We start from the raw sequence: 21,606 nt of genomic DNA, 5'->3' as shown, positions 1-21,606 counted from the left end.
TCTCCTGCCCTACAGCCCACGCTGTCCCTTCCCCCAGAGCAGCACCCAGGGCCTGGGTCAGAGGCAAGCGACACAAGTGCTGCTCCTACCGCAGCCGTGACCCTGAGACCAGGGTGGTCCGTGGTCGCGACAGAGGAGGCCTCCAGGTGCCTGGGCCTTCTCTCTGGCAGGGCTGTGGTCAGCTTTCCTAGCACCGTCTGACCCCGGGGCATCTGCCGCACCAGGGGGGTGAGGGCTGGTCTGGCGTGGAGCCAGGAAGGGAGGGGACGGTAGGAACGTGCCTTGGGACTGCTTGCAGACATGCTTCTGCTTTTTCGCACGGGGCTTACCCCCAGGCCCCTCCTCCAGGGCTGTGAGAGCGAGAGCAAGAGAAGACAACTGTTCTTTGCACCTGGATGGTCCAAACCCTTTGACACTGGCTGATGCAAGCAGTGGGCTCTCCCTAAAAGAACACGCACACAGCACGCAGCCTTGCACCTGGTTTCTGGTTCATGCTCCGCCGCCCGCCGCCACTGGCCGCGTCTCAAAGGAGTGTCCGTCAGAATCAGCCGAGAGGCTGGCAAAAAATGCAGCTCGCCAGGCCCCGCCGCGGAAACTCGCATCGGGCGGGTCTGGGGCGAGGCCCGGGAGACTGCGTTCTCAACCAGCCCTCGGACGACTTGGGCTCTGATGCTCAGCGGCGCCCACTTTGAGAAACCCGACTCCAGGGCTGAGACCCGCCCCACAGCTTCCATGCTCCAAACCTTCCCCACGTCGCCGAGCGTACGGGCCCCCTCCCCTCCCATGGGCCTCGTCCGCGCGCGGTCGTGGAAGCATCTGGGGAGAGTGGTGCCGGCCGGGAGTGAAGCCCCCGGCCGCCCCCTTCGCCCCGCGCCACCGCCCGTGAGGCGCAGCGCGGCAGCCGGCAGGGGGCGCGGCGCGGGGACCACAAGGAGGGGGCGCCGGGCGGCCCAGCCGGAGCGGAGGAGCGGGGAGGGGAGGAGGGGGGCACGCGAGGGCCGGGAGGCGCGCGGCGGCGGAGCCGGGGGCGGGGCGGCCAGGCCGGGGCGGGGCCGGCAGGCGGGCGGCGAGCGCCGGGGGAGCGCGCCCGGGGAGCGCGGAGGAGGAGCGCGGCCGCCGCCCCCGCCCGCCCGCGCGCAACAGTTCCCCCGAAGTTGCCGCCCGGGAGGCGCGCGCGCCGGGCGGCGGGGACGCGGCGTCGCGGCCCGGCCCGGAGAGCGCGGGCGGCGGCGGCATGGGCACCCGGCAGACCAAGGGCAGCCTGGCGGAGCGAGCCAGCCCCGGCGCGGCGCCCGGCCCCCGCCGCGAGCGGCCCGACTTCTGGGCGTCGCTGCTGCTGCGCGCCGGGGATAAGGCGGGGCGCGCGGGCGCCGGCGCGGGGCTGCCCCCCTACCACCGGCGCGTCGGCATGGTCCAGGAGCTGCTGCGGATGGTGCGCCAGGGCCGGCGGGAGGAGGCGGGGACGCTGCTGCAGCACCTGCGCCAGGTGAGCTCCGGGAGGGGGCGCGGGGGCGCCCCGCCCCTTCCCGCGGAGGCCCCGGAGCGCCGAGGGGCACCGCCCGGGCCCCTGCTCGCGGGGATGGAGCGCAGTCTGGCCGCAGGTGCCTCGGCGCTGCCCCTGAATTCGAGGCCTCAGGACAGGGCGGAGGAAGGCTGGCCCGGTGAGGCCCGGCCGAGGGGGACCTGTTGGAATAATGTCCCCGCTTCAGTCCTCCGCAGGCAGAGGAGGAGGCTGGTCCCGGGGACGGTTCGTGGGAGGGGATGCCTGCCGGGGCCGAGGCGCTTCTCTTCCCCTCTACCCGCCGGCAGTCACCCCAGTCAAGGGTCCTCAAGGAATGCGCAGTCGTCAGCTTCCGCAGGGGGCGTCCAAGGGCGCAGCCCTGGGGCTGGTGAGATGCCAGTCCCCAGGGGCTCTGCGCACCCGGGAGACCTCCTGGAGGAGAGGCGTCCCGGATGGCGGTTCGGGTGGGCGACAAGGTTTTCTCTCCCGTGACTAACTTTGGCAGGCGCTCGGCCGGGAGCCCCCGCGGAGCAGTGGAGGGGGGCGGGGGGCGGCTGGACTGGGTTCCTACATGACTGTCTGTCTGCAGGGACTTCAAGAGACTGCCTGCACTCTGTCCTCAGCCTGTTGCCGTCCCTGCCCCGCTGGTTAGGGGCCGTCTTTGCACATCTGGCTGGTCCCCTCTGCTTCGGGGCTGCCCTGGGGCTGACGCTGTCCCCCACCTCTCTTTGGCTTTTTTCCTTCCTCACTTTCTTCTGAGGGAGGGGGCGGCCTGTTCCGTGGATTTTGTGGAGAGGCAGGAGGGTGCACCTCCTGCATCCCCGGAGGTTGTCTTGGCGGGGCTTTGTGAGGGTAGCTGAGTCCAAGCCCGTGTTCTTGCTAGATTGACCCCGTTAGCGGTGGAGTCCGGAGGGGATGGGGGAGGGGGCCTCTCGGGTGGCCTTTCTGAAGTTCTCCCATCACTGATGAGAGAGGCTGTAGGAGAGCCTTCCCGGGGGGGAGCTTCCAAAATCGAATCAGACCCACATCCCTCCTGGAGTCTGCAGCACACCCCCAACCCCTTTTATACGTGCTGTGGGTTACCCTGGAGTGTGTGTTCCCAAGGTGTGTGCTGTACGGGGAGACGGAAGCAGAGGCTTCTGCTCTGGCCTCCACTTTCCCAAACAGCGTCGGGAAGGCTGCCTGAGATGCCACTGGATCCCCACGTGCCTCTTCAGAGCCCAGTCATCAAAGAGAGATGACATTCCGCACCACATAACTTTCCTGGTGTGTATTTCTTTGTCTTTCAAACACTGGAAACCAGTGTATGGCCTCTGTGGAAACTGTTTTGCTTTCAAACAGCATAATGGATTTTCCAGACCATCTTATCCATTTGCACGCCAGACAGTGAGAAGGTTTTTCTGATCATGTGCTGTTCCCTCGCACTGGGGTGGGCGCTTCGGAGGACTCAGGACCGTGGAGGGGCTGACGGTGGAGGTCCAGACAAGCCCTTCCGGGAGGGTGAAAGAGCACGGTGCCGCCAGGCCGTCCGCTGGGGCCTGCGGGGTGAGGCAGACCCTCGAGGCTGCATGTGATTCCACATCCTGGGGAAGCTCCTTTCGGAGAGTAGCTGCATATCGCTGTGACCCCCACGGGGCCCCTGAGACAGAGAGCATTTCCGGAGAGATGGTGTCCTGTTGGTGTCCTGACGCCCTTCTCGGCGGCAGGACTGCGAGCGCTCACGGAGGGCAGAGGTCAGCCAGGCTCACCGTGTTCTGTGAAGGCAGCAGCATAACCTGCCCTCCAGTTCCAGCCACGTACTGGGCTTCCCTGACCTCTGGGTGAGGTCTGTGGGCCTCTCTGGAGCCAGTGACGGGCCTGCCCAGGGCGCCTGGAGAGCTGTGTTGCCGGGAACTTGCAGGTCAGGGCCCCCCAGGAAGTGTGTGTGGGCCCTGGGCAGTGTGGGAGGGGAGCCCCGGGTGTCCACGTGTCTGGGAGAAACCACGAGGTGGGTTTGGAGGACCCTGAGGCTGTTTGGAGGAGTGTGGAGCCGCGTCTGTGCCGTGCACTGAAGTGGCCCTTTCTCCGAAATCGTATTTCCCTTTCCAGCGTCCTCCTCTGGGCTGGAGGCGGTGCTGTTCAGAAAGGGAATATGAACAGTCAGCCACTGAGAGAGGTGCAAGCACCCGCGGCCGCGGCGGCGCGGCGGACCAGCGGGGCCCGGTCAGCGACAGCGGGCAGGGGCGGGTGTGCGGAGCTCAGGGGCTGGTCCTGCCGGGATGCTGTCCCAGCCCCGCAGGTGCAGGGTGGCCTTGATGCAGAGGAGCAGGCAGAGACGATGGCAGCCCGGCCGTCACGGCCGTCCTCACGTTCTCCTGTGTTTGGCAACCTGTGTGGCTGCCCAGAGCCCGAGGGGGGAGGAGGCTGGAGGTCCTCAGTCCCTGTGGTTCTTCACCCCCTTGAGTCCGTGAGCTTTTTGTGGCCCTGAAAGAGTTCTAGACACTCTTCCCAGACCAGTGCAGCAACTTTCACAATCTTGCAAGTATTTCGGAGGGTTCGCAGACCCCAAGTTCAGGCTAGGACCCATCTGGGACCTCCCCTCCCCCGACCATGTGACTTGCTGCAGGCTCAGGATGTGGAACTAGAGACCCCGGGGCCACGTGTGGCAATTCACGGGGGCTGAAGGGGAGTGGCTGCCGCTGCCGCTGCTTCTGGGTCTAGGATCCTTTCCAGCCTAAGATTTGGGGGGTGGTTTCCCTGATGGGAGACTCTCCAGCCTGTCTGTGGCTGTCCCTTGCCAGAGAGGAATCAGGAAGCCTCCTTAATGTTAAGGATGCCGAGCTGTGCTGGGGGTGCAGGCGGGATGCCAGGAAGCTGCCAGCTGCCTGGGAGGAGCAGAGAGCTGCCCCCTTCCCTTTAGGAGCCATGTGTCATCTCAGTAAGAGCCTGGGGCCAAGGATCAGCTCGGGCAGCTTGCCTTCCGGTCCTCAGTCTGCTTTGACCTTGGACCCAGCTGATAATCTCTGTGTAGTGTTTCTTTGTTTCCCAGAGGGTATCTGAGGTACTGAGCAGAGCAAATGCTACCAAGTGTGTGAAATTGCCTTGGTTCTGCAAATCAAGACTGTTCTCAGGGCAACGATGATGAGAAACAGGAGAATCTGCTTGGGGTCTGGGCGAGCTGCGGGCAGGGTCTCGTACCTTTTCTCAGGCCGGGCCCAGGGTGTTTTAGATTCTGTCTACGTGACCAGGGCTCACTCCTGGTCGAAAGGTCGCTGCAAGTTCAGAAGCAGTGTGGGGCGGTGCTCGCGGGGATGAAAGAAGTCAGCTGTGGATAGAAGAGGCCGCTCCTCTCCCCTCCTCCGGCCGCGGCCGAGTTCCTGCAGGCCTCACCCTTCCCCGGACTTGCTTCCTAAGTCTTAGCCTCACACTTGCCATCTCCAAGGAGCCCCGGGGAAGAAGTAGCCTTTAGTCACGGAGAGAGGGCGAGTGCCAGGCTACGTGAGAGGTGGGGTGTCATCTCTGCAGTGCAGTGGTTTCTCTGAGTCCCCAGATCCCAGGCTGAGGCACCCGCCAGCTTCGTGGAGCACCAGAGTAAGGGCTCAGCTTCTCGGGATACCCCGGGCCGAGGCGGCCGCCTCCTGCCTGCTTTCCCATAAAGAGGGTCTGATCGGGCTGGCCTGTCGCCGCGCAGTACGGCGCGGCCCCACCGAGCAGAGCTGCGCCGGGCTTAGCCGACCGAGTGGCTCCTGGGAACGTGAGCCTCACCAGCAGTGCAGAAAGGAACCCTCAGGAACCCAGGGTGACTGGCTGCCCCAGGAAGCTGGCTAAGGGACGAGCACGTGGGGGGCCCCTGGGAACCTGGCGGCCGGGCGCCCTTTCCCTCCTGGAGGCTGAAAGACGAGCAAGAGTCGTCTTTTTCCTCCGACGGCCCCCCAGGAAGATGGCTTAGGTGAGTGAGCAGGTTGGAAGCCGCCAGACAAAGAGCAGGGAGTTCCCCACCCTCAGCCTTGGCCTTGTTCTTGTCCACCTGGGATGCACTTCCCCACTTCCGTGGAGTGCTCCTTCCCTTTCCAAGGCCACCCTCCTGAGCCACGCCAGCCCACGACTCTGAGATCCGGCATGTGTGGATTTAAGCGTCCATACAGACGTAGTTTCCGCCCCCCCGCGCCCCCCGCGCTCCCCCGCCCGCTGTCCATTTTGTTCGTCAAGACTACATCACATGCTTCCTGAGGGTGGAGACCTCACCCCCGCCTTTGTGTTGAACACCAGCTGCTGCACTCTTTAGTGAGTCGTGTGCTGGGCACCCACTGTCACGGCGTGTCCTCAGCAAGCCCTTGGATCCGGGCTGTGCATCCAGGGTCTTATTTGCCCGGCCTGCTGGTACGGCCGTGAGATCTGGCGAGTCTACTCTCATTTGGTTGGGTTCCTGGGAGCCGTGTCCGCAGGGATCGGCTGCGCCTGGCAGCCCGCCAGGCGGCGGTGTTCTTGGAGAGGGGAGTGGCACGGCGCCCGGCCTCCGGCCTCCGAGGGCTCCGTGGGGATCCCGCGGGGCAGGCGCCGCGTAGGGCCTCTGCTGAGGTGGCGCGAGAGAGTGGAGCCTGACGGGAGGCTGGCCTCCACGTTCCTCGCTCGCTGCTTGTGCTGAATCATGTTCGTTCCATCTGCAAAGAGAAACCTGCCTTTTGAAACACTGCTGCTCTCTGGCCAGGCTGGGCATTTCCAGGGCTGCAGAAGCAGGAGGGACCCACGCCAGGGCTGCTCTACCGGTTTCCAAGGCCAGGGACACGGCCACCTCAGTACGGCCGGGGGAGACGGCAGGGCCGGGGCTGGGCCGGCTATCCTGGCTTCAGGTCTGGTGCGGAGGGGGCCCTCTTCTACAGCTAACGCCCGCCCCCTCAGAGGTGCCCGCACACAGCCTGGGCTCCACCGCGGACCCCCGCCTCGCCTAACGCCGCCTCGGTGCGTCGGGGCTCCCTCCCCTTCCCGAGAGTCATTTCACTCCCAGGTGCACTTTGCTGGCAGAGGCCACACGGGCACAGGAAATCCTTGTCGAGAGGATTTTAAGCTTCTCCTCGGGGACGCTTCCTCCTCCCCCACCCCCCGCGCGCGCCCCCCGCCCCAGTGTCCTCGCTCAGGAGCCACAGCAGGGTCTGGCTCAGACCTCTCGAGTCATCCTGCCAGTAACCGGAGGCATCCGCCCACACAGCCCGCACAAGCCGGCAGGCGGGAGCCAGGAGCCACCTGCAAAAGGGTTATCCAGGTGATTAGGGTTCCTCTGGCTTCCCCATGGGACGCCCAAGGGGGGGGCGTCAACATCCGGGGAGATCCCCACCCCAAGTGGAGGTCTCAGCCAGCCATCTGCCACCCCCCTATCCCTTTCGGCAGCACCGGAGGCGACCTGTGAGAGGGTGGCACCCACACCCCTCGGCTGCGTCCCCTGGCCCCCCGGCTGTGTCACATCCACTCTCCTCGGGAGAAACGGGGGGTGGGAGCAGCTGTGTAAACCGGCGGGCTCCATCGCTGTCGCTGGGAGAGTCCGCGGTGACCTCGACAGGCCAAGCAGGGCGGGAGCGGGCCTTGCCGTGCCTGCTCTCCTTCCCGCCCCACCCACTGGCCCGAGCAGAGCCCACGTGGCTCTCTGGGAACATTTCCCAGCCTTTTTTTTTTTTTAACTTTTATTAGCTCAAACTCCCGGCTGCTGCAGCCATATGGAGTTCTGCCGAAGGCTGCTGCTCAAGGGGTGTGGCATTTTGATGTTTCTAACCTCATCTCAACCAGGACAGACGCAGAGTCGGCAAGAGTGGAGGATGGCGGTGTTTGCCTGCAGGGTGGCCTCACGTTGGACCTGGGGTCTGTGCCCGCCTCCAGGGCTGCCCCTGCCGGCTCTGGCCTCCGCCTCGTGGCATCTGTCTGCCTCTCTCCTGCCCGCCTCCTGGGCCTTCTCTGTGTCTCTCCCTCTCCCTGGGCGAGAAGCAGACTTTTCGTCTCCGTTATTTGGCCCGGTCTGTTCCGCTTCCCTCTGCAGCCGCCACGCCCCAGCCTCCATGGCAGGAAGGCAGCCTTGGGGGCCGTGAGAGCTGGAAGGAGTCATCAGCGATGGGGGGGGTTCGTGGTCTGGTCGGTGCCCGGTGCCCGGTGCCTTGGGTGGGAGGTCCGGCACTGGAGACACCCCTCCCGCCTGCGTGCCGCTTCCCAGCCCATAAAGCATTTTCTCCTGTTTATTTTGTTCCTTAAATAGTCTTGTGAGGTCAGCAGGATATTGCTTAAAGCAAAAAACGGTGGGTCTTCTTTTTTAATACTATAAAAGCAGTGCATCATCATTGTAGGAAAACAAGACAATACAGATGAGCTAAACTGAGGCCTGAGAGTGATTCGCGTGTCCCACGGTCTAGCGCCCGCTCTTCCAGGCCCCGGGAGGCAGACGAGACAGTAGTAATGGTCCCCCCATCTCATGGAGGGGTTGTGAGGATCCAGGAGACCGGTGCTAGTGCAGGTGCTTAGCGGGCCTCAGGGAACTGAGGGACTGGGAACTGGGGGGACCTCGGCTCTGGTCCCGGCTCAGGCTCTAACTTGCCAGCCCCTTCCCTTCTCAGGCCTCAGTTTCCCCACCAGCCAAGCGAAGGGCTCTGTGGCTGAGATGACCGCTGAGGTTCCCTGCCACCACGCAGGTTCCACCGGGCTGCCGTGGATTCAGGGAGGGACCCGTTCGTTCCCACGCGAGCCGGATTCACAGTCGTGCGCTGATGTCACTCCCTTGTCCCCAGCTTGTGCAAGAGCTGGGACACGGGGAGGGGCTTCTGGAGGGAAGCAGACCCCTGGGGCCGACCTCTGCCCACGGGCACAAACCCTTCCTCCCTCAGGGCTCCCAGATGGGCCAGGAGCTGGGCCGGGAGCTGCAGGGCACCAGCCCCCCAATGTCCTAGTTGGGGCTCTGTCTCACCCGCCCTGCCTGCCCCCTCGCAGCCGTCCTGGTGCTGAGGCCGGTGCCGCCTCTCCTGTCCACACCCCCTTCCCAGGCCCTTGGCCCCCCGGCCCCCAGCACGTTCTCCAAGTGGTACTTTTTCAGTGGTTGGTTTGTTAAAGTGGGGTGGTGAGGCCGTGGAGGCCACGATGAAATCAGAGGAGTTGGAGAGCGGAGCCCAGCCCGCAGAGAGGGTGGTCCCAGTCAGGAGTGTGTTTCATGAGCTCGCCACCCGCACAGGGGGGCCTGGCCGCAGCCCTGCTCCCGGCAGCCAGGGGCTCTGGGGGGAGTGAAGGCCGTTCAGTGAGTGAGTCTACGTGGCCCGGTGGCGCCTCATCACCTCGGTCCTTCAGCGAGGTGGAAGGCAGCTCCTGGCGCATACGGTGCCTGGGTGAGGAGTAGAAGAAGACGCCTCTCTGGTTGGCAGGGACAAGGTCAAGGCTTGGTGAGTTCAGCCCCAGCCAGACTCCCTCGTGCAGTGTGCCTCCTGCACCCCTGTACTTAGCGTCCTCGGCGAAGGTGTGCAGAAGTGCAGCCTTTATCGGCTGAAGGCATTCAGGAGGCTCACCCCTTCTCCCGTTTGCCCCCTCGGGCATGGCCTTCCCACGTCACCTACGGCAGGGGACAGTGCAGTGTCAGCCAAAGCATGATTTCCGCCTCTGAGCTGGACGCTTGCCCTCTCCCTCCTGAATCAGGGAGCTGAAACGATTGGGCATCTTCTTCTAGAAGGTTCCAGATCAACACTCCTGCCTCTCCAAGGGCGTTGGACAGATGCAAAGACATCTTCAGTGAGTCTGCAGTCGGGCTCAGCGGGGAGCATCAGGGGGACACAGGTAGATCAGAGAGTCCTTCCTTGCTGGGCTCCCACGGACTCCAGCCCCTCCCCCATGTCCTGGGGACCAGGATTCCTCTCCAGCTTCCCAGACTGTTTGCATCCCCGCCTCCGCTGCTTCTGGGGGAAATTAGATCTGGATGCTTCCACCCCCTGTAAATAACCTCCAGGTCTCCAGATGAGGTCTCCAGATGAAATAACTCCCTTCGGCTTGGTTTTTCCTAGTACGAGCCAGTCTTCTGAACTTCTTATCATTCGGCCGATCTACGTTTTCTATTTTCTTCTGCAATTGTGGAGTTTCGGGGTAAAAACTCCCATGGGGGTTTCAAACAGCTGCCAGCGCAGGGACCATCGGGAGGGGGGAGGTTCTCGGAGATGGAAACTCAGACACAAGTTTCCAAGTTACCTGTTCCGAGAATTCCCATCTCTCCAGAAATCACCGGCTGGTTGAGAATGGGCCCAGTCAAGCAGGGGGAGAATGACAGAGATGTTTTCGGTGTGACACCTCTCAGTGGGAGGCTGGTCCACGCTCGAGGGCCCAGAAGAGGGCACTCTGAAGGGGACAGAGGCTCAGGAAGCTGGGGGAGCAGGCCTGGAGTAGGCGAGGGGGCAGCAGGATGGAATGGGAGAAGCAGTCTTGGAAAGCTGGCAGGAGCTGGCCAGGGAAACCAAAGGAGCAGGGACAGCTGGCTGGGGACGTGAGAGCCGGTGTGTTGCACCTGGGCCGCGCTTTGTGGGGGAGACGCCACCAAGGAAATCCTGTGGGCAGAACCCAGGGACCCTGGGACCGAGAGAGAGACCTGGGACCCGGGCAGGAGGCTCTGGGCCTCCACGGGCCTGTCACTTCGGCCCTTTCACTTCACCCACTTCCACCTCCACCCCGGCCCTCCCAGGGGCCCCGGAAGCTGTGGACGAACTCGATGACCTCCCAGGATACCAGGCAAAAGCCCTCCCTCCCTAACGACACTGCCCTTCGCAGCCTTGGAGGCTCACCGATTCTTCCTTGCTGCTGCTGGTTGTGGCCCCTGGTCCTTCCACTTGTGGGGCAGTGAGGCCCCGAGAAGGAGCAGGGCCTTCAGACGGGGACGAGTCCACCTGGCCGGGGCTCCTTCCCTGGGTCCACTCCTGCCCCCCCCCCGCCCCCCGCCAGCTGCCCAGAGAAAAGGTCTTGGGGAAATCAGCCGAGCTGGAGCGCAGGCGGGGCCTCGCCCGCGGCCGTGGACCTGGGGGACCTCCTAACCCCTGCACTTGGGTGTGAGCTGCATTGGCGCTGGACTCCCTGTCCGGTGTGACTCATCTCTGCTCTGGGCCCGGGCCTTGCCTCTGACCTAGAGACTTAAAGTGGTAAAAACCCCTAGTTTGTGGGCGGAGGGGTGATCTCACGTGCCATCTCGGCGAGGCCACGGTACCCAGTTCTTGGTCAAATGTGAGCGTCGATATTGCCGCAAAGATATTTTTTAGATGAGATTAACGTTAAATCGGTCAACCTTGTGTAAAGCGGTGACCTTCTGCAGTGTGGGTTGAAGTCCCTCGAGAGAAAAGGGGGAGCCGTTCTGCCCCAGGCTGGCTGCCTTCAGACCTGCCAGATCCCACAGTCACTATAGCTCACGCGTCCCTCTCTCTCACACACACACCCCTCTGATCAGCTCTGTTCCTCTGGAGAACCCTGACTGTTACACTTGTCCTCCAAGGGCTGATGTCTGGGGGCGGCGGGTAAGAAACTTCCAGAGGCTGCCGGGGCCCCCCTGCACTACCAGTGGACCACAGCCCTCCCGTCCTCGACTTCTCACGCTGAGACGCGGGCTGCCCATGAAGCCTGTCCTGCTTGGAAAGCGGGTTGTCAGGGAGCCAGAAGGAGCCTTGAGGCCACTCACTCCTCCACCCCTTCTTCTTCTGCATTTCCTTGCACAATGGACCGAACCTTTGATTTAAAACGGACAACAGTAACCACGTGGAGAGACAAATGGGCTTAAATGCACCGACCGGAAGCCATCAGCAACGGATTATTTCCCAGGCACAGATGAGGAGGGCTCAGGATGGATGACAGAGTGCTGAGAATCTGTGGAATGTAGGAGCCGGTGGACCTCAGTGACCTGCTGGCCCCAGCCTTTCTGCAGAATCGTAAGCCCACAAGATGCTCTGGGGAGCGGGAGGCTGGAAAATAAGTTTGGAAAGTAGCGTGAATGCTCCCAGCCTTTCAGTCTTAAAGCAGTAGTTAAAACACCGCGTGGGAGGAAGGCGCAGGGGTGGGAGGCACATGCCCGGGGCCACACAGTGACCTAGGGGCTAACTCAGGCCTGGAGCCTGGGGCGCTCGTGCCCCGCTCTGAGCAGAGCCTGGGTGGACCTGTGAGCACAGGGGGCAGGGCAAACCCTCTTCAGGCCTGCTGTGCCTCCCGGCTGATTTTATGTTTTTCTGAAGAGAAAGCGTCCTTTTATTTATTTGTTGCTACTGCTGTTTCTTCGATTTTAATTGCATTACACTTGGCAACGGTCAGACATCTGTTTCCAGAGGCCTGGTTTGTGCAGAGAGTGTCAGTTTTAAAGACTTCCAAGTTAAAACACAAACAACGTGCAGCCGTGAAGCCAGCATGCTGCGTCCTGGCGGGGAGAGCAGACCCACCAGGCCCTTGTCACAGTTAAGGAGGGTCGCCTGCCAGGGTGCCCGCCTTCAAACCCTGCAGGGCCGGTGGTCGTGGAGGAGCAGGAGTCCCCAGCCACCCCTGGGGGACGGCAGCCCTGCGATGGGACGAGAGAACCCTCCTTGCCCCTCAGCCGGACAGGCAAGCGGGCAGGGCAGCGGTGGCCGGGGGCCCGAGGGGACAGCGTCCGCCCTGGAGCTGGCGGGAGCAGCCTTGCCAGCAAGCAGGCCAATACCAGCGGGTTTCTTTCAGGGAGAGGCCAGTGCGGCGGTTGCTTTTATGACTTTTTCAAGTTTGCTTTGCTGTTTGGTGTTTCTGCAGTCTGCGAGTGTGTGTGTGTGTGGTGTGTGTCTCTGTGTGTGTGTCTGTGTCTGCGTGTGCACCTCTGGCCTCCCTCCCGGGGACGGGCTACCCTGGACACACACACGAGGACAGCTGCCCGCCCGGACCTCGGCCTCACCGTCGTGTCCCTGGGATGTCTTTGTGCACACACACACACACACACACACACGCACACATACACGCACATAGATACAGACACACACAGTACTTATGGGTGCTAGGTTTTCTCAATTACAGTTCAACATACTGAACTAAAAATTTTAAAGCCTACTGTTTCCCTAAGATTTTAAGTCTCAGCTACAAATGCCGTTATTCTGTTTATGAATCTAGTAGAGTTAAATGATCACATTTAAGGGTAGAGGGCTTATAACTTCGTTAAGTTTCTTTAAATATCTTAGTGATTTTACAAATTTAATATATCCAGTTTTCTTAAGTTTATAAATAGCCATCCTAAAAAGCAGGACTTTCCCAAGCTCCTGAGCAGTTCTTAAAACGTAATAAGCTTATAAATAAGGTGAATATTAAATTCTGTTAAACATTTCAAAACTGCCACAAACTCGGCCACATCCTCCTTCAGCGTCCTGCTTAAAATCATAAGCCTAAAGTCAGTTACTCACTTACCCCTTTCAAATCGGAATTGCAGGCCTCATCTGTTAGGTATTCTGACTTACGTGCTTCTCTAAAACGTTACAAGTGTGTGAAATGCCAGACTTATGAACCTCTAGGTGTATCTGAGCTGCATTACTCCAGTATCTGACGGTGTCATTCAACCCCTTCTGGGTTAAGAGGGAGCGGGTGAGCCTGAGAGCGACCTTCTGTCCTCAATGCCCCAAACTCCTCCAACTCCCCTGTCCAGGCGGCTTCATCGCCGGGTTAGATTCTGTCTCTTGCGGTTCCTTTCGTCCGTCCTTCCCTGTTCTTCCCGCCCTGAGGGCCACGCCCCTTCAGCTGTTCAGCGTGTCCTCCTGGACCTTGGCTCTGGGATCGTGCATCCAAGGCCACAGCTAATGACGCATCCCAGGGGGCCAGAAGGAAGAGTGCTTAGCGGCGGCCTTCCCTCCTGGTGCAGAACTCCTGCCACAGCAGCACTGAGGGATCTCTCCCCACCGCTTACATAGTTCCAGTGTCTGTAAACTCACTACTTGATTTTTTTAAATGGTGGTAGAGTGTGGATGACATAAGACGTATTTTAACCCCTTTTACCTGTACAGTTCAGGGGCATTGAGCACATGTACAGTGTTGCGCAGCCACCCATCTACAGAACTCTTCGTTTTCCCAAACTGAAGCTCTGTCCCCATTAAACAGTAATTCCCCATCCCCTTCTCCCCAGCCCCTGGCAACCTCCATCCTACCTTCTGTCTCTACGGATTGGACCCCTCCGGGACCTCATACGAGTGGAATCGTACAGAATGTGTCCTTCTGTGACTGGCCTATTTCATTTAGCCTCGTGGCCTCCCGGTTCATCCTGTTGGGGTGCGTGTCGGGATTCCCTTTACCACTTGTTTTTAAATGTTCTTTCTCACGTTGGGCTGGGAGCCATCTTAGGGGATGTGGTCCTATAGGGAGCATTTCTTTTTTTTTGGGCCGTGCCGCCCGGCTTGCGGGCTCTTAGTTAACCCTGTCCAGGGATTGAGCCCCCGGCGCTCGGGGGTGAAAGCTGGGAGTCCTGAGCCCTGGGGCGCCAGGGAATTCCCTGCAGGGAGCCTCTCTTGACTAGCCCAGTCCCACCTCTGGGAGCAGACAGCAGAGGAGAGTGTGTCGGGGGCACACGCGTCCGGAGAGGACCCAGGGCTGGTGGAGGCAGCGAGGAGGTCTCTGCCGCTAACGGTCCCAGTCGCCCACAGCTGTGCTGCTGGTTGAGGTCAGCACAGGCCAGAGGAGGAAAGGGGTCCCCGCCCGCTTGCCCTAACCCTTTCGCCTTGGCGCATCCCCTGGGGAAGATGCCACCGCTGTTTGCGTCCGGTCTATTGGTTTCCTAGTGCTGCCGTCACCGACGACCAGTGTTTTGGTGGCTTAGAACAACAGAACCTCTTCTCTCACTGCTCCGGAGAGCAGAAGCCCCAAATCAAGGTGCCGGCAGGCCACGCTCCCTTGAGAGGCTGCCCGGAGATTTCACCCTTTGCCGCTTCAGCTGCTGGTGCCTCTGGCCGCATCCATCTTCCCATCCCCTTCTCCTCTGTGTCTGTCTCTTGTAAGGACACCTGCCGTTGGATTTAGGGCCCAACTGGGTAACCCAAGATGACCTCATCTTGAGATCCTGCACTTAATCTGCAAAGACCCTTTTTCCAAATGAGATCAGTTCACACGTTCCGGGGACTAAGGACGTGGAGTTGTCTTTGGGGCGCTGCCGTTTAGCCCGGTGCATCCGTTTCTGTTTCTCACACGTGGTGTGTCCCTTGCCCCGGGTGTCCCCTCCGTCCCCGGTGGCACTTTTAAGACTCTGCCCACCTTCCTTAGAGGCCGTGGTCTTCATTCACCCCTGGCGGCTTCCTGGGGCTGCATTTCCCTGACAGCACCTGGCAGTTCCCGTCCCTCCCCTGGGAACCCCCGAGGCAGCCAGAATGTCGGGGGGTGGGGGGGGGACACGGAGATCGGTCACCCAGGCAGGCCAGTGCTCCAGACTATGTCCCTCCCCCGGAAGAGTGGCCTCTGATGCTCCGAAGGGGGACCGCGTTCGATCACTGCCTCATTATTGCCCCGCACACGCGGGCTCTGGTGGCCTCGACGCCACTGTCTACCTTTTCTGGTTAATATGCGGAGCCTGCTGCCCGCTCCTTCCCCGGGCTCGGTTGCAGGAGCCGAAGCTTCATGCCTGGAGGAGAGAGACAGGCACAAGCTCATTTCCCGCAGGGCCTTCCTCCTGGGAACAGGCCCAAAACCTGGAACTGAAAAGGCAAGAAGGGTGCTCGTGGTTTAAAATAGCGAGTGCGTGGCAGCCTCCTGCGTGGCGGAGACACACCAGAAACAGAGGAAGATTCCTGAAAGCCAAGGAAGGTGGGCGGCCTGGGAGGAACCCCTGCCAGCTCTGAGACAGATGGAGCTGCCCCGGCTCTCCCGGAGGCTGAGACCTCCCAGAAGAAGGGGAAGCCCCCTTCTCCCCCGTCGGAGGAAGTCAGCCACGCGAGCAGGGATTTGGGGACAGACGCAGTACTGTTGAAGGCTGCCCTCACCACACCCTCGCCAGGCAGCTCTGCGCGTATTTGGAGAAAGCCACCCTCAGACGCTACCTCCACCAGGCAGGCGGGAGAGAGGGGTACCCGCTCGCCGCAACTGGAGAAGGCCCTCGCACAGAAACGAAGACCCGACACAGCCAATAAATAAATAAATAAATAAATAAATAAAAATTTAAAAAATAGATGTAACTCAGGAACGGCCAGACGGGAGGGAGGCACAGGGCCAAGTGTGGGGAGGGACACGGAGCTTCCATACCCTCCAGGTGTCCACTCTCCACACACCCCCTGCTCACTGACCCAGAAGCTCTCCGAACCCCGCACTTGGGAGAGTTTCTGGAGGTTTCATCACATAGGCTCCACTGACTACCTCGTTGGCCATTGGTGACTTGAGTCTCTCCGTTCCCCCCCGCCCCCTCCCCCCCCCCCGCCCCCCGACATAGGGACGGGACTGAAAGCTCCAAACCTCCAACGACATGGTTGGTTCCCCTGGCCCCACCCTCAGGTGACCAGGGGGCCTTCCAAAAGTCACCTCGTTAACAGAAGTAAAGTCATTTAAAAAGTCGTCTCATAACAAAAGACAAAAGACACCTTTGTCTCTCTCATCAGTTAGGAAATTCCGCAGGTTTTAGGAGCTCTGTGCCAGAAAGAGGACAAAGACCAAATCTCTGTTTCTTATTGTAAATCACAACATCAAACTAGACAGATGGTGGATGGGGTCTCACTAGATCACCCCTCCTTCAGCGGTGAGCCAGTGGGGAAAATAACCGTGTGCGTCGGATAAGTACTGTGGAGGCTGGACCCCGACTCTGGAATGCTCTACGGCAGGATCCGGGGGAAATGAAGTTTGTGGGAAAAGGACAAAATGCCACGAAAAGAGGCAAAAAAGAGATGGAAAAAAAAAAAAAAAACCACAGAGGGTGAGGACTTTCCTGGTGGCGCAGTGGTTGAGAGTCCGCCTGCCGATGCAGGGGACGCGGGTTCGCGCCCCGGTCCGGGAGGATCCCACGTGCCGCGGAGCGGCTGGGCCTGCGCGTCCGGAGCCTGTGCTCCGCAAGGGGAGAGGCGTCAACAGTGAGAGACCCGCGTACAGCCTAAAAAAAAAAAAAAAACAAAAAAAACACAACAACAGCAGAGGATGAGATGAGAAGGGAGGTTAATGAGCAAGATAAGAATTGCAAGGATTCGAAACACTGGCCGACATGCAGCCCTGGCTGGAGGCAGTGGGGGCAGGCTTGACGGTGCCGGACACGAGGTCAGCGGCAGAAGGCGAAGCCGGCCCGCCCGCGGCGTGTCCTACGGGGTGGACACGAGAAGAGGGCAGCTCAGAAGGCGCTCAGAGCCGGCGTCCGCTCTCCTGATGAGGAGACAGGCTACGAAAAGATCCATGTTTGTAGACGGAATGACCCCAACAGCGAAGGTAAATTCAAAGAAAACACCCACAACTAGACACACAGTGGGGAAAAATGGTCATAACCAGGTGTGGCAGGGAGAAGAGCAATGGCCAGGAACGCGTGCTCCCTCGTACCTCAGGAAGGTGTCTGTTTCTGCCTGCCTGGGTCGCAGGACCTTTTTTTCCATTTAAATTGTTGCAAAATGCACATCCCATAAAATTTACCGTCTTAAACTAACCCTTTCTACACTTCAGTATCGTTCAGCACATTCACATTGTTTTGCAGCCGTCACCCCCGTCATCCCCAGAACTCTTTTCATCTTGCGAAACTGAAACTCTGTCCCCATGAAACAACAAGTGGCCCCAGCCCCTCTTCCCCAAAGCCCCTGGCGCCCGCCGTTCCACCCTGTGTCTGTGAAGTCGGCTTCTCTGGGTACCTCATATGCGTGGCATCATCGTTTTGCGACTAATTGCTCTAGCCTGGTGTCCTCAGGAACCATCCACAGTGTGGCATGTGTCAGATCTCACCCCTTCCTCTTGCATTGTGGACATATGTACACCACACTTCGTTTATCCATATGCATCTGTAGAGGTTGACGGGCACTCGGGTTGTTTCCGCCTTTTGACCATTGTGAATAACGCTGCTGTGAACGTAGGCGTAGAAGGGTCCGTCTGAGTCCCCGCTCTCAGCCCTCTGCCGTCTGTACCCAGAAGTGGAGTCGCTGGGTCCTGTGGTAGCTCCGTTTTTAATTCTTTGAGGGATCGCTGCGGGGTCTTCTCCACGGTGGCTGCACCGCCTCACGTTCCCACCAGCAATGCACAGGAGCTCCGGCTGTGTGTCCGTCCTCATCAGCGCTGGCGTCTTCTGGCTGGAGGGGGGGGGGGGGCTGGCGGTGGCTTGAGCTGAGAACTGGAGGAGCCAGAGCGGTTGATTTGATTTGTATTTGTATTGGGGGGGAAGGGCTGGGTGCTGAGAGGGTCCGCAGGGTCGGGATGAGCCGCTGAGGGGCAGGTGGGGTCTTGGGGGAGACACAAGGAAGGGACGTTAGGAGTTTTGCTGGGCTGTCACGGGGGTGCCCTCTTGGTGACCTTGTGAGATGGTTGTAAGGACATCAGCTGCTTTGGGGGCTACACGGTGTGTTGAACTGATGTCCCTGGGAAGGGGACCGTGTGCTGGGACCATCCGGGAGAGGCAGCTAGAGGTTATTGGCGAAGACAGTCCCATGGACGCCTGGGCAGAAAAAGCATCGAAAGACACAAAAACCAGGCTGCCTCAGAGTCGCCTGCCATGCTGAGTACCAGGCGGCCCCCGCGCTTTGCAGGTTAGTTCCTCTCTAGCCAGGTGGCCTTCAGGTGCGACGTTAACAGAGAGGATGTTTCAGGCAGGCTAGAGCTCAGATAATAACCGCCCGTGGATTCATTCTGGATGACGTTCTCCGGCAGCGACGGCGTGAGGTCGTGAGGTATGGGAGCGGCTCCAGGGAAGGGCTGGGCGGTGGCCCTGAACGCTAGCTCAGTCCCGAAGACTTGCAAATCTGTGCTCAGACTGAATGCAGATGGCCAAATTTTATCGTCGATACAGTACCTTTGACAATAATAATAATAAAAAAACCCCACAAACTAAAACAATAAGAGCAGTGACCTGCATCTAAAAATCTCTGATTATACCCACAAAGACCAAGAAGGGGAGAGGCTGGCAGTCAGGCAAGTGTCAAAATTCCCCGCTGACCCTCCACCCCAGGCGCCGCCGAGGTCCTGGGCTGCCCCCTCGGAAGCTGCCCGGCGTCCCCACGGTGCCAGCTCACGAGCTCGGGGCCAGCCCCCGCTCCCAGACACCAGACACCAGACACGAGCTGTGGGCATGGGCTGAGCTTCCTCTCCCAGACCCCCCGCCCCGCTCCACCCCCAAAACTACACCCGCATCAACAGCGAGCCTCGCTGAGGGTCGCAGTGATGGGAGAGAGCATAGCAGGGAAGCTACACCCTCCCCAGGGGCTCCCTGGCTCCTAGCAAGGCTCAGTTTAGCCCCTTTCCCCCAGGGTACGCCACGCTTCTAGCCCTGCGGTTCTCCAGCTGTTTTCGCTATCAAGAGCCCTCTTTATTTTTTCTAATTTAATTGTTTTTGTTTTTGGCCGTGCTGCGTGGCGCGCGGAACTTCCGCGATCAGGGATCCAACCCACGCCCCCTTGAGCGGAAGCGCAGAGTCTTAACCGCTGGACCACCAGGGAGGTCCAAGAGCCCTCTTTATACTTTTTTAACTCTTTTTATTTTTATTTTTATTTTTTTTTTATTTTTTTTTATTTTTTTTTTTTTGGTGGTACGCAGGCCTCTCACTGCTGTGGCCTCTCCCGTTGCGGAGCACAGGCTCCGGACGCGCAGGCTCAGCGGCCACGGCTCACGGGCCCAGCCGCTCCGCGGCACGTGGGATCTTCCCGGACCGGGGCACGAACCCGTGTCTCCTGCATCCGCAGGCGGATTCTCAACCACTGCGCCACCAGGGAAGCCCTAACTCTTTTTAAATTGAGATATAATTGACCTATAACATTGTTAAGGCCCACAGTGTATTGACTTGATACATTCATATTGCAATATGGTTGCCACTGTAGCCTTAGCCAACACCCCTGTCTTGTCCCATAAATATCATTTCTTCTAGTGTTCATAACAGTGGTTTTGTTGTCTTTCATAGTTGTACTGTGTGTTAGTCTCCAGGACTTATTTTTCTTCTAGTTGCAATATGTACCTTGAAACAGCATCTCCCATTCCCCTACCCCCCAGCCCCAATCCACTCTGTTATTCAGAGTTCAGTTCTTCTTAGGTTCCACATATAAGTGAAATCGTACCGTATTTGTCTTTCTCTGACTTATCTCACCGAGCCTAATGTCCTCAAGGTCTATCCACGTTGTTGCAAATGGCAGGATTTCCTTCTTTCTCAGGGCTGAATAGTATTCCATCGTGTATATAGACCACAACTGCTATATCCAGTCATACGTTGGTGGGCACTTAGGCTGTCGCCGTGTCTTGGCTATTGTGAATAACGCTGCAGTGAACATGGGAGTAGAGATAGCTCTTTGAGAGTACGTTTTCATTTCCTTTGGATATATGCCCAGAAGTGGGATTGCTGGATTGTGCGGTAGTTCTGTTTTTAATTTTTTGAGGAACCTTTATACTCTAACTTATTGAGGACCTCAAAGAGGTGTTTTCTCTATGTGGGTCATATCTTTATAAATGCTATCTGCTGTATGAGAAATCAAAACAAAAATATTTTAAAGATTTATTTATTCGTTCATTTAAAGTTAATAAGCTTGCAATGTGAAAGATTTTTGTGAAAATAACTATTTTCCAAAAGAAAACAGAGGGTGAGAAGAGCGGCGTTGTTTCATACTTTTGTGACTCCCTTTCGTGTGTGGCTGGCTTAGTAGAGGACAGCTGGATTCTCACACGCACCGCTTCTGCATTCGGTGTCTTGCAGCAGGTGGTTCTGGTTCGAGTCTACAGAGGAAATGTAGCATCATGTTGCTGTGTCATTGGAAGAGAGGCCCTCACGGAGGCCCTGAAAGGGTCCTGAGGACCCCCTTCACACCTTGAGAAATACTGTGACTCTCTGCTCGCTTTTTGGAAAGCCGTACCCCTCACTCCTCCCCCTGGAGCGAGCCCCCAAACCTGGCTCTTCAAGCGTCAGTAACATGGGAGCCCCGCTTCTTCGAGGTGACGCGTGCTTGCCGTTCACCCCCTTGGTGGCAGGCCCGCGACGCTCTCCGTGCCAAGCCGCCCAAAGCGGTGACTCGGACTCGGGCTCATGTTCCCAGGTTTTCTGATCGGGAACCGTCCACACGCACAGGCCCTAGAGATGGTACCGTTTAGATTCGCAGTGAGGGAGCCAGGAGTCTCCTCAGTGCCCGGTATTTGCAAGGCAGGCCAGCCCCTCTGCCCGGGGCAGCCCGGAGGAGCCGCGTGTGCCGGTTTGGTTCTTCCAGCCGCCTCATCACCCCCCCCCACCGACAGGCAGCCAGGGCAGAGCAGGACTGCGCTGTCAGTGCAGTCATGACGCATGTGTCCCCAGTGTGGGTGACAGTGTGGGTGGCTTGGTTGGTGACACGGAGAGGACACCAAGGTCGCCAGACGTGGCCCGAGGCCCTCGGGACATGTGAGGTGTCTGAAAGCCGCACAAGCAGTCCGGGGTCCTAGGTGGGGTCGAAGTAAAGCAAGAAGGCGATAGAAGTGCAGCAGCGTCTGTCAGGCCCCCGGCTGGGTCTCCCTGTTGCAGCTTCTTGTAACCCGGAGCCCTGGGACCTCCGGGAGCCCCACCCCAGCTGGAATCCACCGGGCGGGCGGTGGCCATGGCTCACACGTAACTTACCCAGAGCACGGGAGCAGAGCCACATCTGCCTTACTGGGGGGGGCGCCCTCCCTACCCGCTCCCTTCCTCCCAGCCTCTGCCCCGTCCCCAGCCACAGTTCCATGACCCCAGACAACAGCAGCAGCATGGAGAGAGGGACCCGCTGTCAGCAGGCTGGGCGCCCAGACTGACGGGGAGGGCGGGACGTGGCGGGGGGGGGGGGGCGGGGGGCTGGGGAAGGACAGTTTACATCTTCCCACACCTGCCCCAGCACGCTGGGTTAGCAGCTAGGGTTTTCTTGGACCTTCCAGGATGGGATGGCCTCTGCTGGCCGGGAAAGGAGGGGAATGGGAGGACGGGGCAGGGCTGGTAGGAACCCAAGAAATCCAAGCAGCCGTCCGCTCCCGGGGTTTCAAACTTCTCTGGCAACAGAACTACTTTAAAAAACAAA

General features: G+C 59.5%; 1 protein-coding gene across 2 annotated transcripts in view; it reads left to right on the top strand.

The window, feature by feature from the left end:
- Nucleotides 1-1,234: 1,234 nt before the first annotated feature.
- The window catches only part of LRRC75A (leucine rich repeat containing 75A), a 34,320-nt gene continuing 13,948 nt past the window's right edge, over nt 1,235-21,606 (top strand). For both annotated transcript variants that reach the window (XM_059048467.2, XM_059048466.2), the window contains exon 1: nt 1,235-1,486. In XM_059048467.2, coding sequence (XP_058904450.1) covers nt 1,235-1,486 — 252 coding nt within the window. The remainder of the gene's footprint in view (nt 1,487-21,606) is intronic.

Source organism: Kogia breviceps, chromosome 19 (genome assembly GCF_026419965.1).
Source record: "Kogia breviceps isolate mKogBre1 chromosome 19, mKogBre1 haplotype 1, whole genome shotgun sequence".
Classification (NCBI taxonomy): domain Eukaryota; kingdom Metazoa; phylum Chordata; class Mammalia; order Artiodactyla; family Physeteridae; genus Kogia; species Kogia breviceps.
The sequence above is the reverse complement of the archived record's forward strand: the minus strand, read 5'-3'. Positions and strand labels throughout refer to the sequence as shown.